Below are 25606 nucleotides of genomic sequence, written 5' to 3' on the forward strand. Positions count from 1 at the left end.
TAGTTCAGATGTTCTGCTGGGAAGTACAGGAGTAGCAAAATGGAGTCCTGTGATGAGGCACAAAAAATCATTCCAGCATGAAAGTGCAGGTTTGTTTTGGTGGGTTTCTAAAAGTTATTTTGTAAGGGTATATGTATTTGTAAGGGTATATGTTTTTTGGCTGATAAAAGTATTCCATCAGTTACAGAAAGCATTAGCAGTTAGTACTGTAGTTTTATTTGAAGTATTTTTTCATACTTTGAAGTCACTGCATACAAATGAGATCTCCCTGTACCTAAGAAGGGTTATCTGCATTCACAATTACATGTACTTGATCTCGTGTCAAATGTAGTGTTTTCTGCCCTTTTTTACTCTTGTTATCACTGAGAAGCCTATGCAAGAGAGTAAAGGTGAATTATTTCCCTTCCTGTGCATCATCAGAGAGATTGTTTATTAAATTCTAATTATAGAACAAATCAGTTGCAGCAGTGAGAACCTATTGAGGGCAGTGAATTTGCATGGGGAGAGATAATGTGGCCTGAAGGACTCTTATTACTGATGCTTATGAGAGAGAAGCAAAAGACACCAGGTTAAAATCTGTTTTCTTATGCGTTGAATATATTAACTTCAAGCCTTCCTTAGAGACAGTGTGTATAGAAACTTAGACTGGAATTTTTAGGACTTTTATGTTGCAGTGCTCATGTTTAAAAGCAGAACAGTATTTCAATACAGAAACAAAGATTGTCTTTAAGTAGTTAAAATTATAATCTAAAAAAGCTTAGTAAATACTTTGAAGGAATAATTCAGTCTGTTCTTGCATCCTTTTCTAGAATGAGTGCCTATAAACAAACCAAGATTGATTATAATATGCAAGTTATTTGCAATAGTGATTTGCCTTTTTTCAAATAATTTTGTGTTGGTATAATTTACTTGTGGATCATTTATTACCAAACTGTCCCAGCATCTAATGCTTAGTTTTCAAATTTTGAGCTGAATCGTTCAGCAGTGACTGATCACAGAGGATTTGTATTTTCTACTCCTTGTATTGGCAGAAAAAAACAAGGGAGGGAGTGTTATGCCTTTGTGAAAGGTAAGGCAAATAAGACAGAAATAATCTCAAAATGCTCCATTATATTTACTGTTAATATCATAAGCCTTATGGGCATACTATAAAGCCATAAACCATGAACATGTTTCATGGAATAAAGTGCCAAATTTTTAGACTTTTTAGTTCTTTGTTTGCAAGGAGAGAGGAAGATGACCTGCTATATTAAATCTACTCTCTTTTATTCTGCTTTTGGTCAGTGTCTGGCTATTTTTATGTTTCCTCTTCTGTGTGATGCTTCCTCATAACCAGATAGACAGTCAATTTGTCTCAGTATTTTGCTTTACTGCAATTGTGGGCCAATTTGCAAATATTAAGGCTTTCAGAACCCATGCAAGTATTAAAACAGTAATGAATCATGGAAAATAACAACAATTTTATTGAGATGTATTTGAGTTTCAGGAGCCACACAGTCAAACCAAATGTATTACTTTTTCTCCTCTGCTCATTTGGATCTAGCCTGGCCAATCTGATTAAACCTAAAGGGTTTCCTGCTGTCTTCTAGCAGGAGTCTTTATAATATCTGTCATTCAGAAATGCAATTTATTTGTTCATTTGTTTCTTTGTGAGTGAAAATTATTTTGTTATTTCCCACTTTTACTTGTGTTGGCATTTGCTTCCATTTTGCAGATCTTTTTTTGTTGTTGTTGTTGGTTGTTACAATATTTGTAATCCTAGATTGCATACACATAAGAAAAAAATTGGCATTCTCCTGCTGTTACAAGGCACAGTGAGGAAATGAAAGCATTAAAATATGAAGGCAATCATCAGGTCATTTAGTCAGTGTCAGCCTTGGCAAGCTGGAAGGAGGGATAATTTGGCAAGAGTTTATGCTTAGTGGTAACTAATGGCGTTTTTATTTTGATCCCTGGGCCATCATTTTCCTGATAATTTTTTTTTTTTAATAAAAAATTTTATAGCAGATTTCTTCGTTTATGCCTGTAAACTCTAGGTGTCAATTACATATTGAGCAAATTATTCAGGATATACTAGGTGAAATATCAACAAAAAAGCACTTGAAAACAGGTAGATGAAGGAGACTTTTTCTCAATGTGTTGCATCAGTGGAAAGATACCAGTCCATCCCAAGCACAAACGGGAACTCTGCCTCCGCACATCAGAAGCACGGTTCGAAAGAAGACACGCTGTCTGTTACTAAACCAAACAATGGAGCTGGCAGAGACAGATAACACTTTTGATAGGCAATATGGAAGAAAAGTGTGTCTTGTCAGTCTGTCTGCTTTGTTCCAACAACACCAATTGGCCAAATTGATGTTCTGTGTAGGGTCCGTCCCTGGCTTTTATCTTTAGACTGTCATGTTTCCAACAGCACTATATCTGAGCTGCCAAAATGTCCTTGTGAAAGGCAAAAGTCTCTTCTCTGTCCATTGACCATTGCCCACCTCCACCATGTTACTAGCTGTATATTAGCCCCACAAGTATGATTGACCTTTAACTATTTCCATGCCAAGCAATCTGGCCACCACCTCCTCCTCCAGGACTCATTCAGTATGTCTCAAGGAGCATAGGAGGTAGCAATGGTCCTCCTAAGTATATCGCTTTATAAAGGAAATGCAGTGCTTTACAAGGAACTGAAGGCAAAGACTGATACATGGGAGATATCAGAGTGTCTTCCTTTGTCCGGCTTTGGCTCAGGTCTGCTCTGGCATGTAATGTCCTGACCTCCCATGCTGAGTCATGTGAGTGAGCAGGAGGCTCTGATGACTCCTGTGTTCCTGTCTCCTCAGCTTCTTCACCCCTGCCACCCACAAACCTCTTCCCTTGTCAAACCTTCAGGCTTGTAATGCTGTGGAGCCTGTGCCTGCATCACTGACACCATCATCTGAACCTGCAGTTCATCCAAACACATTTGAGGATCTTAATGAACAACCCCACAAGTTGAAGTAGTCCTTTCCTTGGACCTAGTCCAATAGAATCACAGAATAGAATAGAATTGTAGAATGATTTGGTTGGAAGGGACCTTAAAAATCACCTAGTTCCAACCCTCCTGATATGGTCAGCGACAACTCCCACTAGATCAGGGTGTTCAAAACCTCACCCAACCTGTCCTTGAACACTTCCATGGAGGAGACATCCACAGCCTCTCTGGGCTTCCTGTTACAGTGCCTCACCAGCCTCACAGTGAAAAATTTCTTCCTTACATCTACTCTCTTTCAGTTTAAAGACATTACCCTTTGTCCTATCACTACACTCCCTGATAAAGAGTCCCTCCCCATCTTTCCTGTAGGTCCTCTTTAAGTACTGGAAGGCTGCTGTAAGCTCCTTAGTATGAACAACCCCAACTCTCTCAGCCTGTTCTCATAGGGGAGGTGCTCCAGCCCTCTGATCATTTTTATGTTCCTCCTCTGGATCTGTTCAGGCAAGTCCATGACTTCGTTATGCTGGGGGCCCTAGAGCTTAATGCAGTACTGCAGGTGGGGTCTCACCAGAGCAGAATAGAGGGGGAGAATCACCTCCTTTGACCTGCTGGCCATGCTTCTTTTGATACAGCCCTGGATGCAGTTCACTTTCTGGCCCGCAAATGCACATTTCCAGTTCTTGTTCAGTTTTTCATCCACCAACACCCCCAAGTCCTTCTCCACAGGGCTGCTTTCAATCCACTCATTTCCCAGCCTTTATCTGTGTTTGGGATTGCCCTAACTCATGTGCAGGACCTTGCACTTGGCCTTGTTGAACTTCATGAGGTTGGCATGGGCCCACCCCTCAAGCCTGTCAGGGTCCCTCTAAATGGCATCCCTTTCTTCTAGAGGATCAACCACACCACTCAACTCAGTGTCACCTGCAGACTTGCTGAGGGCCACACCATCCCACTGCCCATGTCACCAACACAGATTTTAAATAATACTGGTTCCAGTACAGACCCTGAGGAACACCACTGGTCTCTGGTCTCCACCCAGACATTAAGCTGCACTCTTTGAGTGCAGCCATCCAGACAATTCCTTATCCAGCTAGTCTACCCATAAAATCCATGTGTCTCCATTTTAGAGACAAGGATGTTATGTAGGACAGTGTCAAATGCTTTCCCCAAGTCCAGCTAGATGACATCAGTTGCTCTTCCCTTATTCTATAGCCCCATCATAGAAAACCACCAAATTTGTCAGTCATGATTTGCCATTAGTGAAGCCATGTTGTCTGTCCAACAGTCCCAGCTGTGGTCCAGCGCAATCCAGGTGTACTGACTTCATCATGCCATCAGCATCAGCATCTTACCTAGTGTGAAGAAGCTTCAAGAACCCAGAGTCAGATGCTCTTTCTATGACTTGGGATTGCCATTCATTATCAGTTTTACTGTGACTCTCATTTGTACTGTCATTAGACCTTGTCAGAAGCACTGCCATGTGAGGCTGTGCATGAAGACCCAGTCTCTTCTCTGACCTTTGACATGTCATGGTATTTTGACATCCTCTCGTCATCTATAAGGAGAGAGATGCAGCCTCAAAAATTATCCTGACTACCTATTGTCCATAATGTCCAAGTTGGCAGTTTTGTCCATTATACTTCAAACTTCTGAGGCAGGAGATACATAAGGAAGATCCTGTTCCCAGTGTCGCTACTCTGAGAAGTATTACCCTCATCACTGGGACACTGAAATTAGACCCTGTTCACATAGTTACCTTCCAGTCTGCTCACTCTGAACACATACTCTGCAGAAGATACATCCTCTTCCTTCTGTCATAGCCAGCACTATGTTTCCATGACTTAGGAAACGATTTCTCTTGCAGAATGTATGAAACTCAATGTTCCCATAATCTGACATCACCACTACCAGATATCTGTCTATCTTTGCTAAGTCTATAAGGTCAACATGAAATCCACTAATATTCCCTGGTAATTGCCTGTCTCCTGCCTGTTCACTACCAAGGCAATGGACTGGAAATGCTTAGGAGATCGGCTTTCCTGTGTCATTATCACCTACTTTAAGAACCACTGCATCTCCTGAAGATGATCTTAAGCATCCTTCCAGTGTCACTTTCAAAACGGCCAAGTCCTTTCTCTTTTTTAATAACAGAAATTACAGTCTCCTTTGTCACTCTCCTCCTCCAATAAATGCTTTTATGATGACTTTTCCTGAGATCAGAGTAATGTCTCTGGCTTTTTCACAGGTGTTACCTGATGCATCAGGTATGGCTTGGAAGGTCATGGTCTCTTCAGCTTTAACAAGGTCTTCTAGTCTTCTTATATCCAGAAGGAGGCAAAATCCCTGATTGAAGACATACTCTCTGATGGCTTTATTGTAGTTTAAACTCAGCAAGTTCCTAAATAATGTGTTTTACCTCAGACTGCCTCTGGTTGCTTTGGGGATGGAGCCACATACTATAGCTCTTAGCAACAGTTTAGGCTTACTGAACACTCCAGATGTGCTATGGATTTCAATATCAGAAGGCTTTCTCCAGAAAAATGTTACCCCATCTTGGACATCATCTTCCTGGTAGCACTTGTACATGTGCACCCAAGAGCAACAGCCTAAGCATTTTGTGTTATCTGCTTTTATTCACTACCCACCATCTCCTCTCCCTTTGAGGATAAGTTGACTTCACTCTTCAAAACATGTCTCTGCATAACTGATTGTAAATCACTGTAGTCAAGGCTGTAAGTGTAGCTTGCCTCTCTACTCCCCCCTCCTTCCCCCTCCCCTCCCCAGGCTAGATGGGTATCTCATTCTTGGCCCAGTTAATTCACTTCTGCTCACCTGTCTCTGATGAAGATGTCTTATATGCAGCTTTTCTCACTTCCCTGAAGGGGCTAGGTGAATGCCTAGTCCCTCACTTACACTTGAACTTATTATTCAAGACTGTTGGATGCTATAAATAAGGATGTCTTTCCTGATAGATATTCTTGTGCTAAGAAACTGAACCTTATGGCTGTTCTACTTATCCAATATTCTTTCAGGAGAGGATGACCCTCCAAATACAACTTAAGCTTCTCAGTCATATTGCAGCCAAGATCCATCTTAACTAGGAAACCAGCTTGCCTGTTTTTAAGTTGGTTGTTGTGGGTTTTTTCCCCTAAGCTGCCTACCTCTGTGGTTGAGGTTTTTTTTTCACTGCCAACGTCAAAAGAGATCTTTTTATATTAACACTAAATCCTGGAGATTGTTACCAAGTCTGATATCTTAGTTCTGTCAATGTGCTGCCCATTCAAGTGAGTGTAGCCAGCTTCCGTGCAACTGCAGAACTGGAAGCACAGCAGCATGCACTTTCCCCTACACCTCATACAGAATAAATGGAATTGCTGTGAATTGCTTCTTTCCCTGACAGTTGCCACACAGATAGATAACCAGAGCTTTTGGCAAACGTGTCCCTGAAACTAAACTGTACAGTTCAAGCATGTCAACATTTACTAAAGGGTTCCTGCACTAGCAAGTTTTCATTTACATCTCCGAGATCCCCAGTCAGGTAAACATGAACATGTACTGGTTACTGGTTGGAATTCCCTTCCAGGCAAATGTGCATGGAGCTGCATCTTGAAGATGGAAAGAGAAATTACCAGCAACTGGCTTCTTCAAGAAGTATAGTCCACATGCACACTTACTTCCCACCCTCCTTCCTCCTTCTCTCTGCATTCTTCCAGAAACCTGGCGGATTGGAACTGTGTAGCTGCGAGGCAGCTGCCAAGGCCATTTGGTTCCTTCCAGAGGTGCCTGTGACTGCTGCAAGGGGAAAAATTATCTTGTCTTCATCATACGATACACTCTTTGAATTCACAGAAGGAGTGTGCATATTGAAAAATATATGCATAGTTGCTGCTATTGTGGGGCTTTTTTTATTTAACATTGAAAATATTGCTCAAAAGGAGAAGTCATTTCTACTCTTTTTCTTTTTTCCTGGGTGTCCTTTAATTCAGTATAATTTGCATACTGCAGCACTCATCATGGCTCTGTCAAAGACTTGGGGGTGGTGTGGTGCTGGGGAGTGTTATATAAAACCCCACAGAAACTTGCAAAAGCAACGTGGCCTCAGTTACAAAGCAAATGACTGTGGATATGTTTTGGTAATTGTATTTCAGATGGGAATACTATAAAAAGTGCATAAATTACTTGCTTGATATAGCCTATTCAGGACCATGTTATTAAAAAAGGTGAGATATGGCATTCTGCTGTATCCTTCACATCATTTAAATGGTTCTATATTTGTCAACACAGTTGTCGATAAAATTTCATTGCAGCAGTGCTTTTTATCACTCACAAGTTTATTGAGCTACTTTAGATTTTATTTTATTTTTTAAATCAAGGACTATAATGAGACTGTTCTATAATAATGTAAAAAGGGGCTATCCTGTAGATTCCTCGTTCTAAGAACAGCTCTTCCAAACCAAGCTCACTCCCTGCTTCCACTGAACTGAGTAATTGCATCTGCTTAGGTTTGAAATAGGGAATTACACAGCAGAGCAGAAGCACTTCTGCAACGCTTTTATGAAACAGCAGCAAAACAGTACCAGGCTGAATATCTATTTCATTCCTTTTTCTAGTGCTAGGTGTTTCTTAGCAGTAAGGGAGGAAATATATAATTAATGTTGAATACGTGCAGGTAGAAACAGTGCTGAGTTGTCGGTGCTTACTCTGCAGATGTATCTTTTGTGTTGAATTAGGTGGAAACAGCAACTGATTCAGATACTGAGAGCAGAGGCCTACGGGAATACCACTCTGTTGGAGTACAAGTGGAAGATGAAAAACGGTAATTCAAGCATGTATAAAAATCTGTGGTCTTTCATAACACAACGCACATTTGTAAACAGAGTTAATAACAAACATCTGCAAGTGCTGCCCCTAAATAATTCACAAAGCCGAATTTCTTACGTGCACACTGGTCATTTGGTAACATTTGCAGAGATTACTTAGCAGTTGTTGAATATTTAGTTAACTTTCTGGTTCTTAATTGGAGGGAAGGAAGTGAAAGTTTTAAATTAAAGTAGTGGATTAATATAATTTCATTACTGGCAGAACAAATGCAAAGAGATATATAGTGGAATTCTCTTCTTTTGATGGGACCCCTCATGCTGATCTAGACTTTCCTAGTCCACAGAGGGGGATATAACAGTTAGGATGTAATCCACGGTGACTTTATCCTAAACTGAAACCAGCTCTTACACTTGTTCAGTCCTTCTTTAGCTTAGTAAATCTGCTGGCCACGGTACTAGCCCACAGGTTATCCCTGGCACGCACTGCCTGTTGTGTATGGGCTGGGATCCTTATCTCAATTCACAGCAGCTGTCAGCCAGTATCTGGCTCACATGTGAAAAGATTTCACAAATTATCTTTCCCTCTCTATGTAACTTTCTAACATAAAGCTTTTCTAAAATGTCATTATTCAGTGGCTTATTACAATAGAAAATCAACATTTAATGGCCGTCCTGTGAGGCAAGTAAAAATTACCACAATCTTAAACCTACTGCTACTATTTGTCTTTCATTAAAGGATTATCAATAGTCATAACTTCACAGATTTTCAGGTTTTATCTAATTACAATTCTTAATATTTGAATTTTTTTAATACATGTTCTTTACAGGCTTCTATCAGGAGATGTAACTCTGCAGTTCTGCTAGTTATGTTCAGTTCATTTAGTAAAGATACATGGTATTTTGTAGTATGAGAATAAATCAATATTTGCTTCTAGAGATAATTTAAATTATTTTCTTTTGTATCTTGGCTCAGATCAATGATGCCACTATACATTTTGGTTTTCCTCTCTGTTGTTACTCGCTCTTATTTTTGTGAGATATGCATAAGGAAAAAAATAGCTAACATAAAGTCCAAGGAGAAAACCAGAATCCATTCCCTGAAACATTATTCTCTGCCTCAATACAATCGCATATGTATTTATATGTCTTAATCTCTTTTCTTTCTTCCCTCTTCACCAAGACATGGACGATTCAAACGCTCAAACAGTGTAACAGCAGCTGTCCAGGCTGACCTGGAGCTGGAGGGCTTTCCAGGGCACATCACCATGGAGGACAAGGGACTTCAGTTTGGCTCGTCATTCCAGCAGCACTCAGAGCCCAGCACGCCCACCCAATACAGCGCAGTGAGAACTGTACGGACACAGGGACTGTTCAGTTACAGAGAAGATTACAGGACCCCAGTTGACACCTCAAACCTGCCACCACCAGAACCTTGGCTAGAGCCAGCCATTGAGACAGTAGAGACCGGTCGGATGTCTCCTTGTCGGCGAGATGGATCTTGGTTTATGAAGTTGCTTCATACTGAAACTAAGAGAATGGAAGGGTGGTGTAAAGAGATGGAAAGAGAAGCAGAAGAAAATGATCTTTCTGAAGAAAGTAAGAAATTTTCAGTATCTTTTCTTATAGATGTGTGCTAAAATAAGAAATCTGTTAGGATAAAGTTGCGATCTGTAGTTTTTCCTTACTCATTTTGTAGTACCAAAGACACTCTACAGAACCATTAGATATAAGACTCCTGTAAAGGAATGTGCAAGCTGGCATTTCCTAGAATAAGGTTTTGTAGAAGTAGTTTAGGAGCCAACTGTGCAGGATCAAAGTCTGGTGGTAGGTACGGCTCATCCACATGCCTGTGGATCATCCACACCTCCAATTCTGATACATTCTTCCCACTCACAGCTGCAGTACTTGACCTTTGCCAGAGCACACAAGGTGGTCCTATGTGAATTTTTGTTTCCATTTTCTTAAAATCTGAGAATTTGACTCTCATTAATAAATAGTCATTTTAAAAATGTTTTAATTCTTTTACAGGCACATCTGTCTATCCTAAAGGGTCTGTTGGTAGAACGGAAAGGAGCAGGCCTGAACAATAGTTAAAGCATTTCTTCAGTTACACAGGCATATGCACTATTAGATAGTTCAGCTTCATTTTCTTATTACAATTTTGTCAAGAATCATTATTATTCTCTCATGTCCTGTGGACACCTTGAAAGGAGTGATGGGATAAAGTGAAAAATAATGTAGACTATTTTGGAACAAGATCCAAGCTAGCACTAATGATAGTAATATATCAAAGTGGTCCAAGCACTCAGTAGCCAGCTCCCTGTGATTCCCTCTGAGGTCAATTATCCTTGTTCTTCAGGCTCAGTTTTATAAATATTTCAATCCCTGCCAATCTGAATTATTGTCTCAGCTGAGATTTTCTCAGATCACAAATTAGTTCATATTAAGTTTTCTTACTAGCATCTTTTCCCGCACTCTCACAAATCTCAGCATTGCCTCTGAAAACTCTTTCCTGATAGTCTTCTTTCCCCCTCAATGACTCCTTGCTATGATCTACCCTCAGGTCTTGGGCCAGGCCTCCATAGTGACTAAAAGGCCAATTTCTATTTCCTGCACTGACCTTTTCAAAAGAAAGAATGTCTGTGTTTTTACCTCATCTTATTTTATTGTACAGTCATAATTCTCCACCATATCGTGCACAAGTCTGCCAAGTAACATAGCATTTGGGGTAGGGGAGAGCATAAGGCTCTTTTTCTTCCTTCAACCTCCAGTGCTTTCTGGAGTGTAGGGTTTTGTCCTTATTTTCATCATGACAGAGCTGAGCTGAGAATTTTCCCTTTACATTGATAATATGAAGACTTTTATACCATCCTAGGGGCTTTTAAAGTATGAATAATAAAGTCCTTTGCTTTGCTTAGCCTGTGTGAGATTTCCAAGCCTTCTTTCATAATGGTTATTTTTAAAATACTTCTTTCTGCCATATACATCTTATTTTTCGATTCCCTAAATCGTTGCACAGCAGAATACTGACATTTCTCTGCCATCATTAAGTGTCCCAAAGCACCTGCTTCCAAGGTTACCTGTTACTGATGTGGAGACATTAGTGCTTGCAATCTGAAGCAGTTCAAAGAGCAAGACTTTAATCTCCTTTGAAAGAGTAAAATTATTAGGGAACAAAGGGAAGAAACACACAGGCGGTGAGCCCCTCTCTTTCCTTACAAGTCCAGTGAGGAGTCTGCAGGCAAGGGGTGGACTTCTCTTACCTTGTCACCCTGCAAGCTCTTCCTCATGCACAGCCCTAATCAAATCTGCAGCCATGTGAAACGAGCAGTGGAAACACTCTCACGTCAGTACTCCTTCCTCACTCGGAGACACAGGTAGGGATTTGGCAGTGTTATTCTCTGGAATATGAGGCGGGGTACTCCATTAAGAAAACTTAGAGGAGGTGATTTTAGCAGCTACTCGTTCCCAGGTGCAGAACTCCCCTCCCTCCCACCATGTGAAGCTGTGCTCTTGCATTTCAGAAATACTCTGAAACACCTTGCTGCGAGGGGAAGTGGCAATTAGGAGGATAGTTTTCAGTAAATTGTACAGAGGACGTGAATACAAATTGTACTTCAGTAGTTTTTATTAGTATTTGGAGTTAGGGACATCCTTTTAACCTGTAACATTTCAGTCAGAAAACAAAATGGAGTATGAGGCTTTTACATTTTCCCATTTTCACAGTGACTCTACTCTGTAAGATAAAAAGAGAGAGCAATTCCCTGAATACAGAATGTGTGAAAACACAACTGAAATGGACCCTTGAAATTCCCCTTTTAAACTAACCAAAATGGGTTAATTACTTATCTTTGGAGGAACATTTTGACCTCCCTAACAGGTTAGAGAAATTATTATAGAGTAGGACTGTATAGGGTATGCAAAATCAAGACATTTGTCTTCAGCTGATTGTCAAAAGTGACACCCCGACTTCTGATTTTCCATTTTATGTGACTCATTTCAAGAGTTATTCCTCAAATAATTTCCAAATTACATTACCTTTGTAATGGTATCCCTTCACCTAATCTGGCTAACAGCAAGTAAAATGATGTTATCAAAGAATTATTTTCACTGAGGGAATGAGCTTCACAGCATTTTAAAATTTCAGTGTGAATAATTTTTTTCCTGTTGAGTCTTTGACACATATTGTATCCCCAGTTTGAGCTATGGAGGCTGAAAGGTATATATCCACAAGAACTAAAGTTTAATGATATCCCAGCATGAAATATATCTTGGCATATTTAAGCATTTGGCAGTTCCCTGAAGAAAATACATACAAACAGGGGAGACAGAAGCAACCAAATTTTACTGTCTTCCAGCAGGAACTACTATTCCCAAAACACTTCACAGCAAACTTTGCACATTCAAACTGTCATTGTTAATGTTGAATCATTTATTTTTGGCCCGGGTATATTAATTGTACCTGAAGACTAAATATAGCTTTCCATCTCATAGGAGAAATCTGTCTTTATGATACTATTTCTATCTTGTTTTAATCATGGGAAGAGTTAAAATAGAATTGCATTTTAGAAAACAATTTCATTTTCTGCCTTAACACAATAGCCCTGAGATCACAGAAAGCTGATTGCTGTATTGATTTTTTCGTTCACTGTAGCTTTCCTCCCATAATGTTGTTTTAAGAACTTCTCTCATCAGATCTCAGAAAAAGAGAGGATAATCATTGCAGCAAAAAATAACCTCTCTCTCTTTCTTTTCACAGAATTTGTTTATTTGGTCAGTTGCCATGAACTGTATTTTGGAGTCTCTGCAAAGTTCATACACTGTTTGTGGGTGCAGTTATTTGTGTTCTCAGTGTTTATTATAACCTATATAGAGATATATATATAAAATATGTGTGTGGCTGAAACTGTTCCCAGGGTAAGCTGTCTGATCGTTTGCACTAGCAGGGTGCCTTCAAGCAAAGATATGTGTTTCTCAAGGGTGCTGACTGGAATTTCAGTTTTACACTCTGAAAATTGTGTTTGGCTATTACTGGTGTGTAGGTGATGACAAGAAAAATGCTCCCAATTGTCAGAAAGCTATTGAAGACCAAGAGGGCCAGGACTCTGCCACCCACAAGCTGTGTGATGGGAGCAGAGAGCCGCAGTCCCTGCCACAGCTTGTGGGCAAGTGCTGGCAGAGGGAAGCAGATGAAATCCCAGGCTTCTGTTTGCCACATGCTTGGCCACTGAAATATTTCAGTAGACACGTAAGATGAGCAACAGCCACACAGAGTTTGCTCTCATATAAAAATGCTAAGATAGGTGCAGAAAAATTAACTATATTAGTATAAACTATACCAACAGAAAGGTTATTTTGCTAATATCTTCTGCATCATGGTTAGGAGCTCTGCTGACATTGGTACAAAGTGATGTGATCTTTAGTGAAAAAAAAAAGACATTAGAGAGAGTGAGAGCTCAAAATGTCACCCTTCTCTTCCCTTTCCCTTTCATTCCATGGATGGTGGATTTTTCCTTGTTAATCCTCTGGCTGATATTTCCACAGTACTCCAAGGTCTTTAGTAACACAGCCAAATAGTAACAGAACACATAGAGTTAACTCTCCCATACTTTGGGGGAAAAAAAAACCAAAAAAAACCCCAAAAACTTCACAAGGAATTTATTTTAGTATATTCATCAATTAATCATCCATAAAAGCTTTCTTGGGTGTTTGACCAAATATGGGTTATCCTTTAACCAAAGAGAAATTACTGACATAATTTCCTAATGCTTTTAACAAACCTATCCTTCAGGAACTACTGAAATTTACATTTGAAGTGTTGTGGATGATTACAGAATGTCTTAATTGCCCTGAAACAGTCTTTAAAGTCAAAAAGACAGTCCCATAGTGTGGAATCTGAGAATTCCTCCTAGCATTTGTATTGTTCTGCTCAAATTTTCTCCTCTTTGAACTCAGCTCCACTGAGATAAAAAACAAATTTGCTCTGAGTCCTACTTGGTGCACAAGAATCCCATTGTCCTACCACCCTCCAGAGCACTGCCAATGGGTAGCTGTGCTGTCCGAAAATGTCATCTCACTCTGAACATTATACATATATTATTATACCTACCTGCTGTGCTGATAGAGAAAAAGAGGTACATTTCTAAAGATTGCTAAATTAAGTTTGGAGATTAGGCAAATGTCATGCCCTGCTTTGAGATAGGAGGATGAATTAAATGTCAGTTTCAGTATTTTTTCCAAGTATATTATCCCAGACTGTTTGTGGAGCAATTTATTTATGAGTATAGAAAAAAAAAAGAACAATCAGATGGAATCGAAATTTAAATTTAAATTAAAACACATCATTTAAATAAGCAGTAATGAATGCCAGAAGCAGATTGATTGTTCATAGTTTCTCATTGCTGGTGCAGCAGTGGCATAATTGAGCAAAGCTTTTAACCTGTCAGGAGTGGAGTTACAGCATCAGCCTATCATCTTGGTTTCATCAATATAGATCTAACTTTTCCCTCTCTACCTTTGTGATATGAAACCAAGATCTTCAATTACAAGATTCTGTAGAATTTCTCAAGCAATAAAACAGATATATAGATATAGATGTAGATATAGATGATATATATCTTGCAATTTTTTAAGATACTTATTGCAGGGGGAAAGACAACATTGCATTAATTGTGCATATTGTATACAGGTAATTTACAGAATCTCTATCCAGGTTATAAATCCTGAGTCTGCTTCCACTGAAGTAATGGTCAGGGGTTTGTATGTCTTCAGAGCAGAAGCTATACAGGATCACATAACAAAAATGGAGTGCTTCATACACTTCAGGGAGCAGAATTAAGGTTGTGTGACTCTTTACTGACAGTCAACTAAATATAATATTATCTTAATGGAGGGTGGTATATGTATTATATGAAAATTATGTATATTTATGTGTGTTGGTAGATTTTATTATCATTATTTACAAGCAAAATCTTCTAGGCATCACCAAACATCTCAATCTCTACATTCTCTAACATTCATCATTCTTTCATGGAGATAATCAATCTGCACTCATCAGAATAATTCCCCAATGCATGAAATTAATAACAAGGCTTTGGCTGTCTATTAATATTGTGCTAAAGATTATGAGTTGAAGTGGTTTAATACTTTAATTTAATTACAGCAAAGCCGAGTAGCATGAATATGAGAGATTCTAACTTCTATGTTTTATTGTCTGATTTACTTATTGAAATGGAAACAGAGTTATATCTTTAGTAAATGGTTGTTATTATACATGTCTATTCACCACTGTGACTCAGTGACACATGCAAGTGGCCCAGAATCACTGTCTTGCATCCCCAACAGATGTGCATCACACCAAAATGCTGCACTGCCGATGCCTAAGACTGGTCTGGTCAGGCTGGGCTTTCAATCACCAGTGCTTGTTGACGTGATTCTTCAGGATAATGAAGAAGTATGGGGGTTGGTGTAACTGGGAGATTCACTGGAAGACATCAGTCTTATACAGATTCTCTCAGGACCTACATTTCTGCAGCAGGGCTAATACCAATGCCCTTTACTCAGGCATTGTGTTTGAGCTATGAACTATAAAATTCAGCAGAGGAAAACTAAAAGTGAACTTTACTATGAAACAAGCACTACAACCATCAGCCTAAGGAATCATCCTCACTCTCTTTATGCCCAGTGAGTAACTGAACACAGCTGGAACAGGCAAAGTCAGGGATCTGTGACAGCACAATTCCCCATCCTGGCAAAGAAGGGATGCTGACCCCACGCTGTCCTGGGCTACAGAGCACTGACAGAAAAGGCACATAGAGGGCTGTTTGTCACTTAAGTCTTTCCCTTTATTAAAAATGCTGAAAACCGAATTAAAACTATTTGTTTCAGATCAAATTAATAATTTCTGTTTATTTAGGGGTTTTTTGTACGTTTGTTCAGGTTTTAAACACCCACAACATTGCTTTCCACACACCAGTAACTCCATAGAGGAAAGTGAGGGGGTTGGTGATCAAAAACCCCAAACCAATTAAAGTGCTTTATTTCATTTGGGCAACAAAACAAAAACAAAACCCCAGTGAATTACTCATGCACCAGTGAACCCCTTAACCCTTTCATAAATGGGTGCCACATGGGACTGATGAATTATGCATATTACTGTTTAATTTAGTGTCGTAGTCCAGCTGCACTGTTTGTCTAACAGAAGATGGAATGGAGTTGCAAAGCAACAGCTCTACATATTAACACATGCTTTTTAAAGTTACAGAGTTTATATATTTCCACAGAACTGGGAGCTGAAACTTCCAAAGTATGTCTTGCTTGTAGCTGCGGTTCAGCAGGCATTTCACTGATCTCAAGAAGGCAGGCTTAAAATGTAATACGTACTACCAAAATAGTGTTTCCATGCCACTCAGACCACTCCTATACTTATTCTAAATAACAAGATGTTAAAACTAGCCAGAGTTTAATGTTTTCTATATCACAGGCTGCGGACCAGTTCTGCTGTACTGTTGTAGCTTCATTCCACCCTCTGCATCCTGTTTGAATTAGAAATTTGATTTCCTCAGACTGAATTGAAAGATGTCAGAGTAATACTTGTCTCACCCTTGCCCCTACCTCTCTATCTTTACCCGGAGCATTATTTAAAGATCTGGAAACTGTTCAGATAAAAACAGTCTCCTATTGAAACCCCAGTTTTTAAAGTGTTGCTTTTTCAACATAAAAATGGATGTGGAGGAAAAGAAGAGTAGGACAGGATATGTAGGAAGGAAGTGTAGGAAAGTGTGTTGCTACCTGCCAAAGTATGGTGTTTATCCCAGCAAATGCGAAAGTCGAGGAGGAGTTATTTTCCTAGGGATAAGCCAATCCCCTTAGGCACTCCAGTCAACAGAAAGAAATAGGCATCTCCAGGAAGAGATTTGGCTGATCTGAAAATAAGTGCTTAACATGGCTAAGCAGATGAGCTCAGATTACTGACTACAGAGCATCCAGAAATTTTGATTTAGACAGATGCCTCTTGGAAGCAAAGTCAAGTAAAACGAATCTGCTCCCTTTCCCCAGTGCTTATGCACACTTTACATGGCAAGTACCCTGACAGTGGGGAAAGCCCAACGAACCGTGGGGACTGGTCATGATTCAGCAAAGTCCTGGAGCAGCCACTTGTGTCCCACTTTGTCTGAAGTGCTTAGGACTTTCTGTATTTGCCTGTATAGGCAACCTGCAAGTCCTACTGGGGGGACCAAGACATGTCTCAGAGATGTGATTCTTCTGAGGACCTCATCGTTATGGCAGGAGCATCTTATATTGTGTTTTAATGTATTAACCATACCCCAGAACAGACAGGATAAAGAGAGCTCACCCAGGGATCATCCATGCAACAGAAAGAAGTCATTTGTGATTGCAGAAAGAGAAGCTACTACCTGGGGTACATGTAAAACTCCCTTTGACATCAGAGGAAACACACATCTAACTGATTCTTGAGAGAAGACTATTTCAACAGCTTTCCATTTACATAGACAAATGTAAATATGGCAGGTGGCGGCTGTCATTCACTTTGAAATTTAAGATTCTTCTCAAAAACAGATGTATGTATACCCACTTCAGGAAGCTGTCTATATGCCCTTTTTTTTTCCTACTTCTTTAAGCAAATACAGTCTTAGCTGTTCTGAGTTATTAATGTATCATTTGTTATTGCCAAAGCCTAAGATGCCACAGACTTTTCCTGTATCTCCATCTCTTTCAAAAATATTTCATGTATATAATCACAAGCAACAACACCAAATATTTACTTTGCTTATAAAATAAACAGTAATTTCAGCTACATATATTTTGAGCTAGATTTTGCATTTACTGCCAAAAGACATCTATTTGTAATAACCTGTCTGTATGTTTAGTCCTAGGTAAGATCCGAAGTGCTGTTGGAAGTGCTCAGCTTCTCATGTCTCAGAAATTCCAGCAATTTTATTGGCTTTGTCAGCAAAATCTGGTAAGTCATCACATCTGGCCATTCTCAAAAAGTTTAAGGCTATGCATCCATAGATATTCCATAACACATAACTTTCAATTTTAGAATTTAATGTTTTTACTTCAAAGGCAATACTAAAAACTATTGTAGCTTACCCAAACAGCAGCTGAAACATTCTCACATTTTGTCTTACTGCTCTTTTTAAATTTTTTTTTCAACTTAATCCTTAACTACTATGTTAGTACATTTTTTTTGTCAAATCAAGTGTGATTTCAGTAATTTCAGTCTGGCTGCATTCTGTCTTTTCTTTTTTTGCTGCCTTTATTTTAAAAAAAAAAAAAAAATATAAGAAGGGAGCAAATGCAAGTTTTCTGAGACATAATATTATGGCTTATTTTTGTAATACCCTAAAATAGTAACCACATTTCAGGTAGGAAAGGAAAATTTTTTCAGTAAGTGGAGACTAGTATAATAGCAAAATAGCAGAGAATATGTGATCCAGCTTTCTACCTACCTGAAACGAGGACTGATCTTGGAAATGGGAATATAGATAATGTTCATAAAATTGGGTTTAATAATCTGCATTGCCAGTTATATATAAGATGTCCTAGGGCTAAAGGAACAGATGCAGCATATTACTCCTGGGAGTTACTACTATTGTTCTGGAAGTTCATTAGAGAGTAATTCAATTATAAATGTTATCTTCATTAATATGACAGCAGCCATCAGTGATACAAACGTTGTGGCAAGATGATACTAATCAATAGAAGTCTTCTAGCTACAGTTAGTGGTAGTACACCTTTCTTTGGCTCATTTGAAAATCAAATGTAACTTTCACCTTTTGACCACCCCTACACCTTATATATTGAAAGTGCTGAATCCTGTTGCCTGCATGACAGCAGGCATGACCTATATGTCTGGTTAGATACATTTCTTTACTTGCTGGTATTTGTCAGATAACGTTTTAAGGCAAAACGGTCGTTCTGCAGAGACCTACTTGCTACTTTCCATCCATGAAGTTAAACAGCCAGAATTCCTGAAACTGCAATCAAATATTATTGAGAAATTCGTGCCAAAAATGTTCTACCTCCTGATAGAAAACGATAAGATATATGGTCCTCATTAGGAAAGAATCCAATTATCCACTTCAAAGGCTCTGTCAAAACGAGAATTTTAATAGCTGTTACAGAGCGACAGAGGAAATGTGCAAAGTCAGGCAAGCAGGAGATGACCACGCTTGTAGTATCAAATACATCATGTGCTCCCTATCTAGTCATTTGTTTCATAGCAAAAGGAGGAAAACTTCATCAATGTCTAAAAGTTTCTCACTGCAAATTTCAGAGTGCCCTCCATTACCTGATTGATTAAGCTATGCAAACTAAGATTTGGAGAGCCTAACCTCCACTCCACTTCATTTATCTTCAAGTGGGTCCAGCACTTGTGCTCAAGAGCATTCCTGTAACAGCAAGCACAGCTCCTGTTCAGCACAGCCATCAGCTGTTTGGCACTGTGAACAATTCGTTACTGCAAAAGCAATAGGAGCTCAAGGAGAAATCTACAGCTTTGCAGACATGGCAAAAAAAAAAAAAAAAAATTGCAAGATTATTATTTCTCTCCTTCTTATTTGTATAATAAACCTTTGAACTCGGTAACAGCAGCTTTATCCCATTCTGAATATTCTTTGGCTTCATTAAATAAGCAATGGGGTCTGCAGAAAGAAGCAACTGCAGCACTGGACTTTTATCTCATTCATGTTTTGAGGCTTTTCTTCCTATGCCTAATGATAGAGTTAGTTGCTAAATAGTCACTTAGTGCATATCCACAGCAGGCTTTCCATATACTCCTAAGGCAGCACCTCCGTGCCCTATGGGAATGCTGCCAGATAGCAGCCAGTTAGTGCATTCGCCCACGCAAAAACCTCTAGCACTTACAGGGCTACCACACAGCAGTTCCTCTCACAGTGTTCAACAAACAATAAGCATAAATATAGGACAAAGAACAGCGACATTTTCTTCTGCCAATACAAAATGCAGCAAGGGTTTAGGAAGGGGAATATGCTTAAACTGAAATTTAACCAGGAAACTCACCCATTGCCTATGGACTTTTCTAAAGGGCCACAGGAATTTCAAGGGACACATTTGATTATGCTCTGGGTTAAGAGCTGTTACCAAAGACTCTCACTTAGGTTAAATTCATAAAAATATAAGCTTTGATGAAGGATTTTTTTTAAGATTTTGGCTGGCTATCTCCTGCAGTGTACTGTTCCCACTAACAGCTAGAAAAATAATCACTGATTAATAACTACTCCCTTCTGCATTATTCACATTATCTCTTGCAACACCCTGTTTTTCCTTTGAAGTATCCTCCTCCATATTCTCTAGTCAGCACAGATCCTGCTCATCTATTGAGATCGTAGCTCACAATGACATGGTTGCAGGCAAAACCAGAGCTGCTCAAGCACCAGCTAGGTGCTTTTTGTTTGCTTTAGGCTCCCTTTAGAAGGAGGGCCGCAAAGCTGAATTCTAAATAAAATACAAAAAAAAGAGTGGCTTCTGAGAAGAAACAGTTTGAAGCCAATCTTGTCGAAACTTTGTTAGCTGTAATAGTAATCATTTGTGCCAGCATTTCTCTGAGGACTGTGGATCCATAAGCGACAGCAGCAGGCGGCAGCCCTCTTGTGTCCAGCCCATGCACGGCACACTTTTAGAAGAAACGGGGGAGGGACAGAGGAGACCAGGCTGGAGAGAACAGATTGCAATATAAGATACATTACTGTGGGACCGTCATGATAAATTTCACACAGGGAGTTGGTTCCTAAAGCCCGAGATATTGACCTCTATAGAGTGACTAATACCACTGACATAAATTTTAAATGGTTTGGGAGTAAATGGGGATCTACTCAATTAAGTGATTTTCAGTGAACACTAATCTGGAGCTGTATCACGTTTCCCAGAAGTCTGTGGGAATCTATATGGCCAGTTCTGTCAAGTCTGCAAAGCTCCCTATGAGAAGGAGACTTTCTACTAGTGAAGAAGACTTCTGAGGGGGTAGGCTTTTAGACTAGTTCTTGGCCCATGTTCCCACAGGGGTGACACTGTATATTGTCATGCCCAGCTCCAGGCACTCATCTCCCACAGTGGCATCTGCAAACCCAAGTTTGAGTAGCAGTTCCTAGTTTAAGACCCCTTGAAATGTGTGATCCAATGGAGGAATTAAATAGAAATGCTGACATCTCCCAGTTTTTAGGCAGCTATGTGGGGTTCTGTTTAATATCAAAAATGCCTTTGTCCACTAGATTTGTAAAATATGGGGCACAGAGCCTTGCTTCAGCAATAACACCAGTGTTTCTAACATGGTAAACTAGGCATTACTGCTTTCTCCCAAAAAGGGGGAGATCCAGAGTCCCTTGGTCTGGTTTTGACATCACCTCTTCCATCTCCATTCTGTAGACCATCTTAATGGCTTCCTCTTGCCCTGGAAGGGAAAAGAGATTTCTCCATCATCTTCACAGACATGCTTAGCCATTAGTCCCCATTTCATCAAAGTGATGAAGCTGTCTCTGTACCCTATATGGACACTTGAAAACGCAAGACTGTGTAAACATCAAATTCAGCAGCAGCTGACTACTTCTTCGTGGTGTTGTTTTACCTTCTAATCAGCTATTGTGAACATAACATTTAACCAGAAAGTCCTCAGGCTGACTAGAATATGAACCCTGTTCCCCTTTCCTTTAATAATCAGCAGGCAGAGGCTGTCAGCTTGTTCCTGTTTAGAAACGCAGGTCAGGACAGCATATGGTGCTAAGGAACCTCCCACTCCGCATGGCTGCAGGGAGGCTCACACATGGCATCCAGCTCATTCATGCTTGGGCTGTGTAGGAGGCACAACTTTCCAGTCACAGCTCCCAGCTGTGGAGCACACGTAGCCTCAGCAGGGCACTGTAGCAATGTGATCTGGCACGATGCCTTTCCTGCCCCAAAACACATTGTTTAAAGCCACCTGGCCTATTCATTTTCTCTCCTTTGTGCATGACAGGACCCGAGTGCCATGCCGAGACCGACTTCCCAGGACCTCGCAGGTTTCTGGGACTTATTGCAGCTCTCAATTGAAGATGTCAGCATGAAGTTTGATGAACTGCACCAACTGAAACTCAATGAATGGAAAATAATAGAATCACCTGAAAGGAAGGTAAGCAGACCATGGACAATACCATTTACTCCCCATTTGTAGTCCTGTGATCTCCTTGTGTTAAATACAGTAGTGAAAGATTATAAATTTCTAACTCCAGAAAGTACCTAATTGGCATGGCCCAATTTATACACAGAAACCTTCATCAGATGTGAGGGGTTTTTTTCTTTTTAACTATATTGAGCTGAACTGTGTAATAAATAAAATGGATTTTGCTAAGTTAGTCCACTCCATAACGCTTTTGTTCAAATTGTTTGGATTCATATTCTAAAGGCTGAAATGAAATATGTTCTGATTAATTCAGACTGAGGACAATAGCCTGAGAATTCAATCAAGGTAAACTCAGCACTTTGCTACATTTGGGGCAGCTCTTACCTGAGCACTACAGCATTCAGTTCTCCCTGCATGACACAACTGATACTACAACAGGAGTGAGATAAAAGCACATGGCAAAGCACAGTGCAGGTCAAACTAAAGCCTGGCCCACAAAAGTCTGGGGGACAAAGAGTACTTCTGGCAAACTGCCTGTACCTCTGCCCTGCAACTTCACCCCCTGGGACACACCCCAGCCACAATGCTTACAAACCAAAGGTGGCAAACTGCTCACAAAAGCACTGTAATTCTGAAACTGCCCTTCCCTTTCCAGAGCTCCATCCCTTACCTTAACTATCTCATTATCCTTGCTGATTATTTTATCAGTCAGCTGGAGACAGCATTTGGTTTGAGTCAGTGCTGTTGGCCTCAGGTGAATACTTGTTTGGTTTGGGAGGAATTAGGAGGCATTTTGACAACTCTTTCATTTCTTCATGCTCCTCTTGGATTTTAATTTTCAGCCAACTGGTTGGTGGATGGTGAGTTTGCAACTCTTGCTTACTAGTGACAACTGGAAGTAAGAAATTATTATAGTGACAGCAACACTGATGTTCCTAAAAGGGAAATAACTAAAAGTCACCAAAAAAAAAAAAAAAAGAAACAACAGGAATGGAGTCCTCATGTTTCTGGCTGAAAACAGGAACTAGAGAAATAAAGACTGGAAGATATGGCTGTCATGGGGAATAGCATCTTAGGCTGCTGTACTGTTCCTGTTGAGTTAAGAATGTAGAACTATGTTCGTAAACAACCTCAGTTATTTCATCTTGGAAAATGCATTTTGGTACTAGACTCAGAATTAGTTTTAAAAAAACAGACCAAACAATGAAGAGTCTGTAAACCGTAGGTGCATCAGTTCAATTTTTGTATTATTTGAATCATGCTGTGCATCAAATGAACTGTGTTCTCCATAAGGAACAGCCCATACTCTGGACTATTGCTATTACTTTTAAAAGTGATACAGCAGAAATATCCATCATAATAACCATACTATACCTGTGAAGTGGAGGAGTCTCTGTCTTTGGGGCTAGTCAGTCCAGTATTAAAAAAAGAAATGCCTTAACTTCAAGTGGGCTTTGAACAAGGGTCGTATGTGATCACCTCTAGAGGTCCCTTCTAACCTAAACTGTTGTACATTTCTGTGATTCTATATTATCGTTTTAAGGCCCTTATCTGATATTTCACAGTCTCTAAATAGAGTAAAGTTTCAATTTCATACTTAAAAACAATTTTTGATTTTAAACTTGCAGAAAAATTTACAGTTACTTTGGTACCAAAGCCTACTGACTCTCACTGTATAATTTAATAATTCTTCAATATAATGTTCTTTAAAACGGTCCAGGCTGGCAAGCAGAACAATTAGCCCTATGTTCTCCCGCTGGTTGATGCTTGCATATTTCCGTTCAGCATTTCGTGGAGAAGACTAAACTAATAGACATGTATACACAGCTGCTTTCTCCTATCCAGCTGAGGCCAAACTCAGTATGATTAATTTAATTAAAAATCCTGCGCTGCTAATCTTAGTCTTTTCACTTGATCAGACCACACAGATGCGCTGAATTCTTATTGGAGAGCCAGTGTGTGTTTCTGTTTCTAATGGATGTAATAATGTGTCAGCTAAAATTAAACAAATTCATATGAAAGTGAGGTACGCAGACTGCATGCGAAGGATACCCGCAAGGACAGTAGAAGGAGATGTAGTCTTTTTTAAGGCACAGGACTGCAGAATTTGTAATGGTTGCTGAAACAACAGGGTTTTGTCAGTGTCCCTAGTGTGGGTAGCTTTTCATGTAATCCATTAGTCAGCTGACTGGAGAGCACAAAGTGAGCATGCTTGGTGTATGTATCCAGTATTTGGCATTTCGCAAGTCTTTGATTTGCATGCTCTGCTGACAGTACCTTCCGCACACAGTTCACCCTCAGTTTTAATACCCTGTTGCAGGAAGAAAGAAAGATTCCTCCTCCTGTACCAAAGAAGCCCCCAAAAGGAAAATTCCCTATCACAAGGGAAAAATCTCTGGACCTACCCGACAGACAGCGACAAGAAGCTAGAAGACGGCTAATGGCTGCTAAAAGAGCAGCCTCTTTCCGGCAGAATTCAGCCACAGAGCGTGCAGACAGCATCGAGATATATATCCCAGAGGCTCAAACCCGGCTTTAAAGACAGAATGCTGCAGAGTTCCTTTTTTTAAACGAAATGCTTGTACAGTTTGTCACTTACCTGGTAATTTTTGTCTCATTCTCTCCACTAAATATGCCCTTGCTGTTGTGTTCTTTGTGCCATAAGCACAGTGGAATGCTTTTGATTTCCTCAGAATTTGCTGAGCTCACCGCAAGAACGACTTCTTTTTGTATTTATTGTCTGACTTACAGTCAGCTACAATGGATAGGGCTTGTCAAGACCAGACTTATCCAATATATTCTCAGAGGACAACAAGAAACACCTCTTGAGATGGAACCCAGCTTACTTTTTTGTTATTTATATTTTTATAAAACATGTGATAATTAGGGATAAGAATAACAAAACTATAAATGGGTGCATCTCACCATTCACTAGAGGCATTAGCTAATCCAAGTAGAAGGTGCTACAAATGTAAAGAGCAGGAAAGAAAGGACCCATTTATCTCTCTGACCTCCAGTTTCTTTTCCTAGAACCCAGCCAACATATTTATCCATTTGCTCTGCCACTCTTCTCGTCTTTGTTACTGCAAAACAACATTAGGCCTCTCATGTCATGTCAAGTTTCTGGAGATGAACAGGGATATCCAGCCACTAAAACTCCAAAGTTTATCAGAAACCAAGAAGCATACAAGTCTGGTGGTGGTGGTGGTGGAAATGCCCACTGAGAAACGTTTGCTGTTAGCAGTATAATGACACTCTGAAACCTAAGCAAAATTATAATGCAAGATGAACTGAGTGATGGGTGAAAGGAAAACGGAAGCCTTAAAAAGTTAGATCTTCTGTAGCAAGATGTGTAAAGAAAAAGTTATACTCACTCCTTGGGAACACTCATTGCATTTTTAACAGTTCTTTTATGTGTTAATATTTATTTTCTAAACCTTCTCTCTTTCATTTCAAGAGCTGTGCTACATGTAGTATTTCAAACTCTCAAAATGTTATATCAATTGAGTTTCCAGGGTATCCTTGAGAAAAAAAAAAAATCTTGCTTGTTTAAAATGCCAATTGTGATGTTGTAAACAGTTTAAGAAATATGAATGTGAGTGGTAAGTATATCTAAGTTTAAATGGTTATGTTAAGGTAAAGGTGAACTGTGGTTTACAGTTGTATTTTTTTTTAGAACTATTT

The 25606-nt window shown here is 39.6% G+C and overlaps 1 protein-coding gene across 1 annotated transcript in view; it reads left to right on the plus strand.

Moving 5' to 3' along the window:
- LOC103768431 (disks large-associated protein 2) overlaps positions 1–25025 on the plus strand; it is a gene marked incomplete at its 5' end in the record, with an annotated part of 29953 nt that extends 4928 nt beyond the window's left edge. Inside the window, 5 exons of the mRNA XM_008935574.1 lie at positions 7693–7778; positions 8963–9378; positions 17673–17764; positions 21779–21931; positions 24243–25025. Of these exons, the coding sequence (XP_008933822.1) occupies positions 7693–7778; positions 8963–9378; positions 17673–17764; positions 21779–21931; positions 24243–24461 (966 nt within the window). The remainder of the gene's footprint in view (positions 1–7692; positions 7779–8962; positions 9379–17672; positions 17765–21778; positions 21932–24242) is intronic.
- Between the last annotated feature and the right edge of the window lie 581 nt (positions 25026–25606).

This window comes from Merops nubicus, unplaced genomic scaffold, assembly GCF_000691845.1.
Source record: "Merops nubicus isolate BGI_N331 unplaced genomic scaffold, ASM69184v1 scaffold872, whole genome shotgun sequence".
NCBI classification, from domain to species: Eukaryota; Metazoa; Chordata; class Aves; order Coraciiformes; family Meropidae; genus Merops; species Merops nubicus.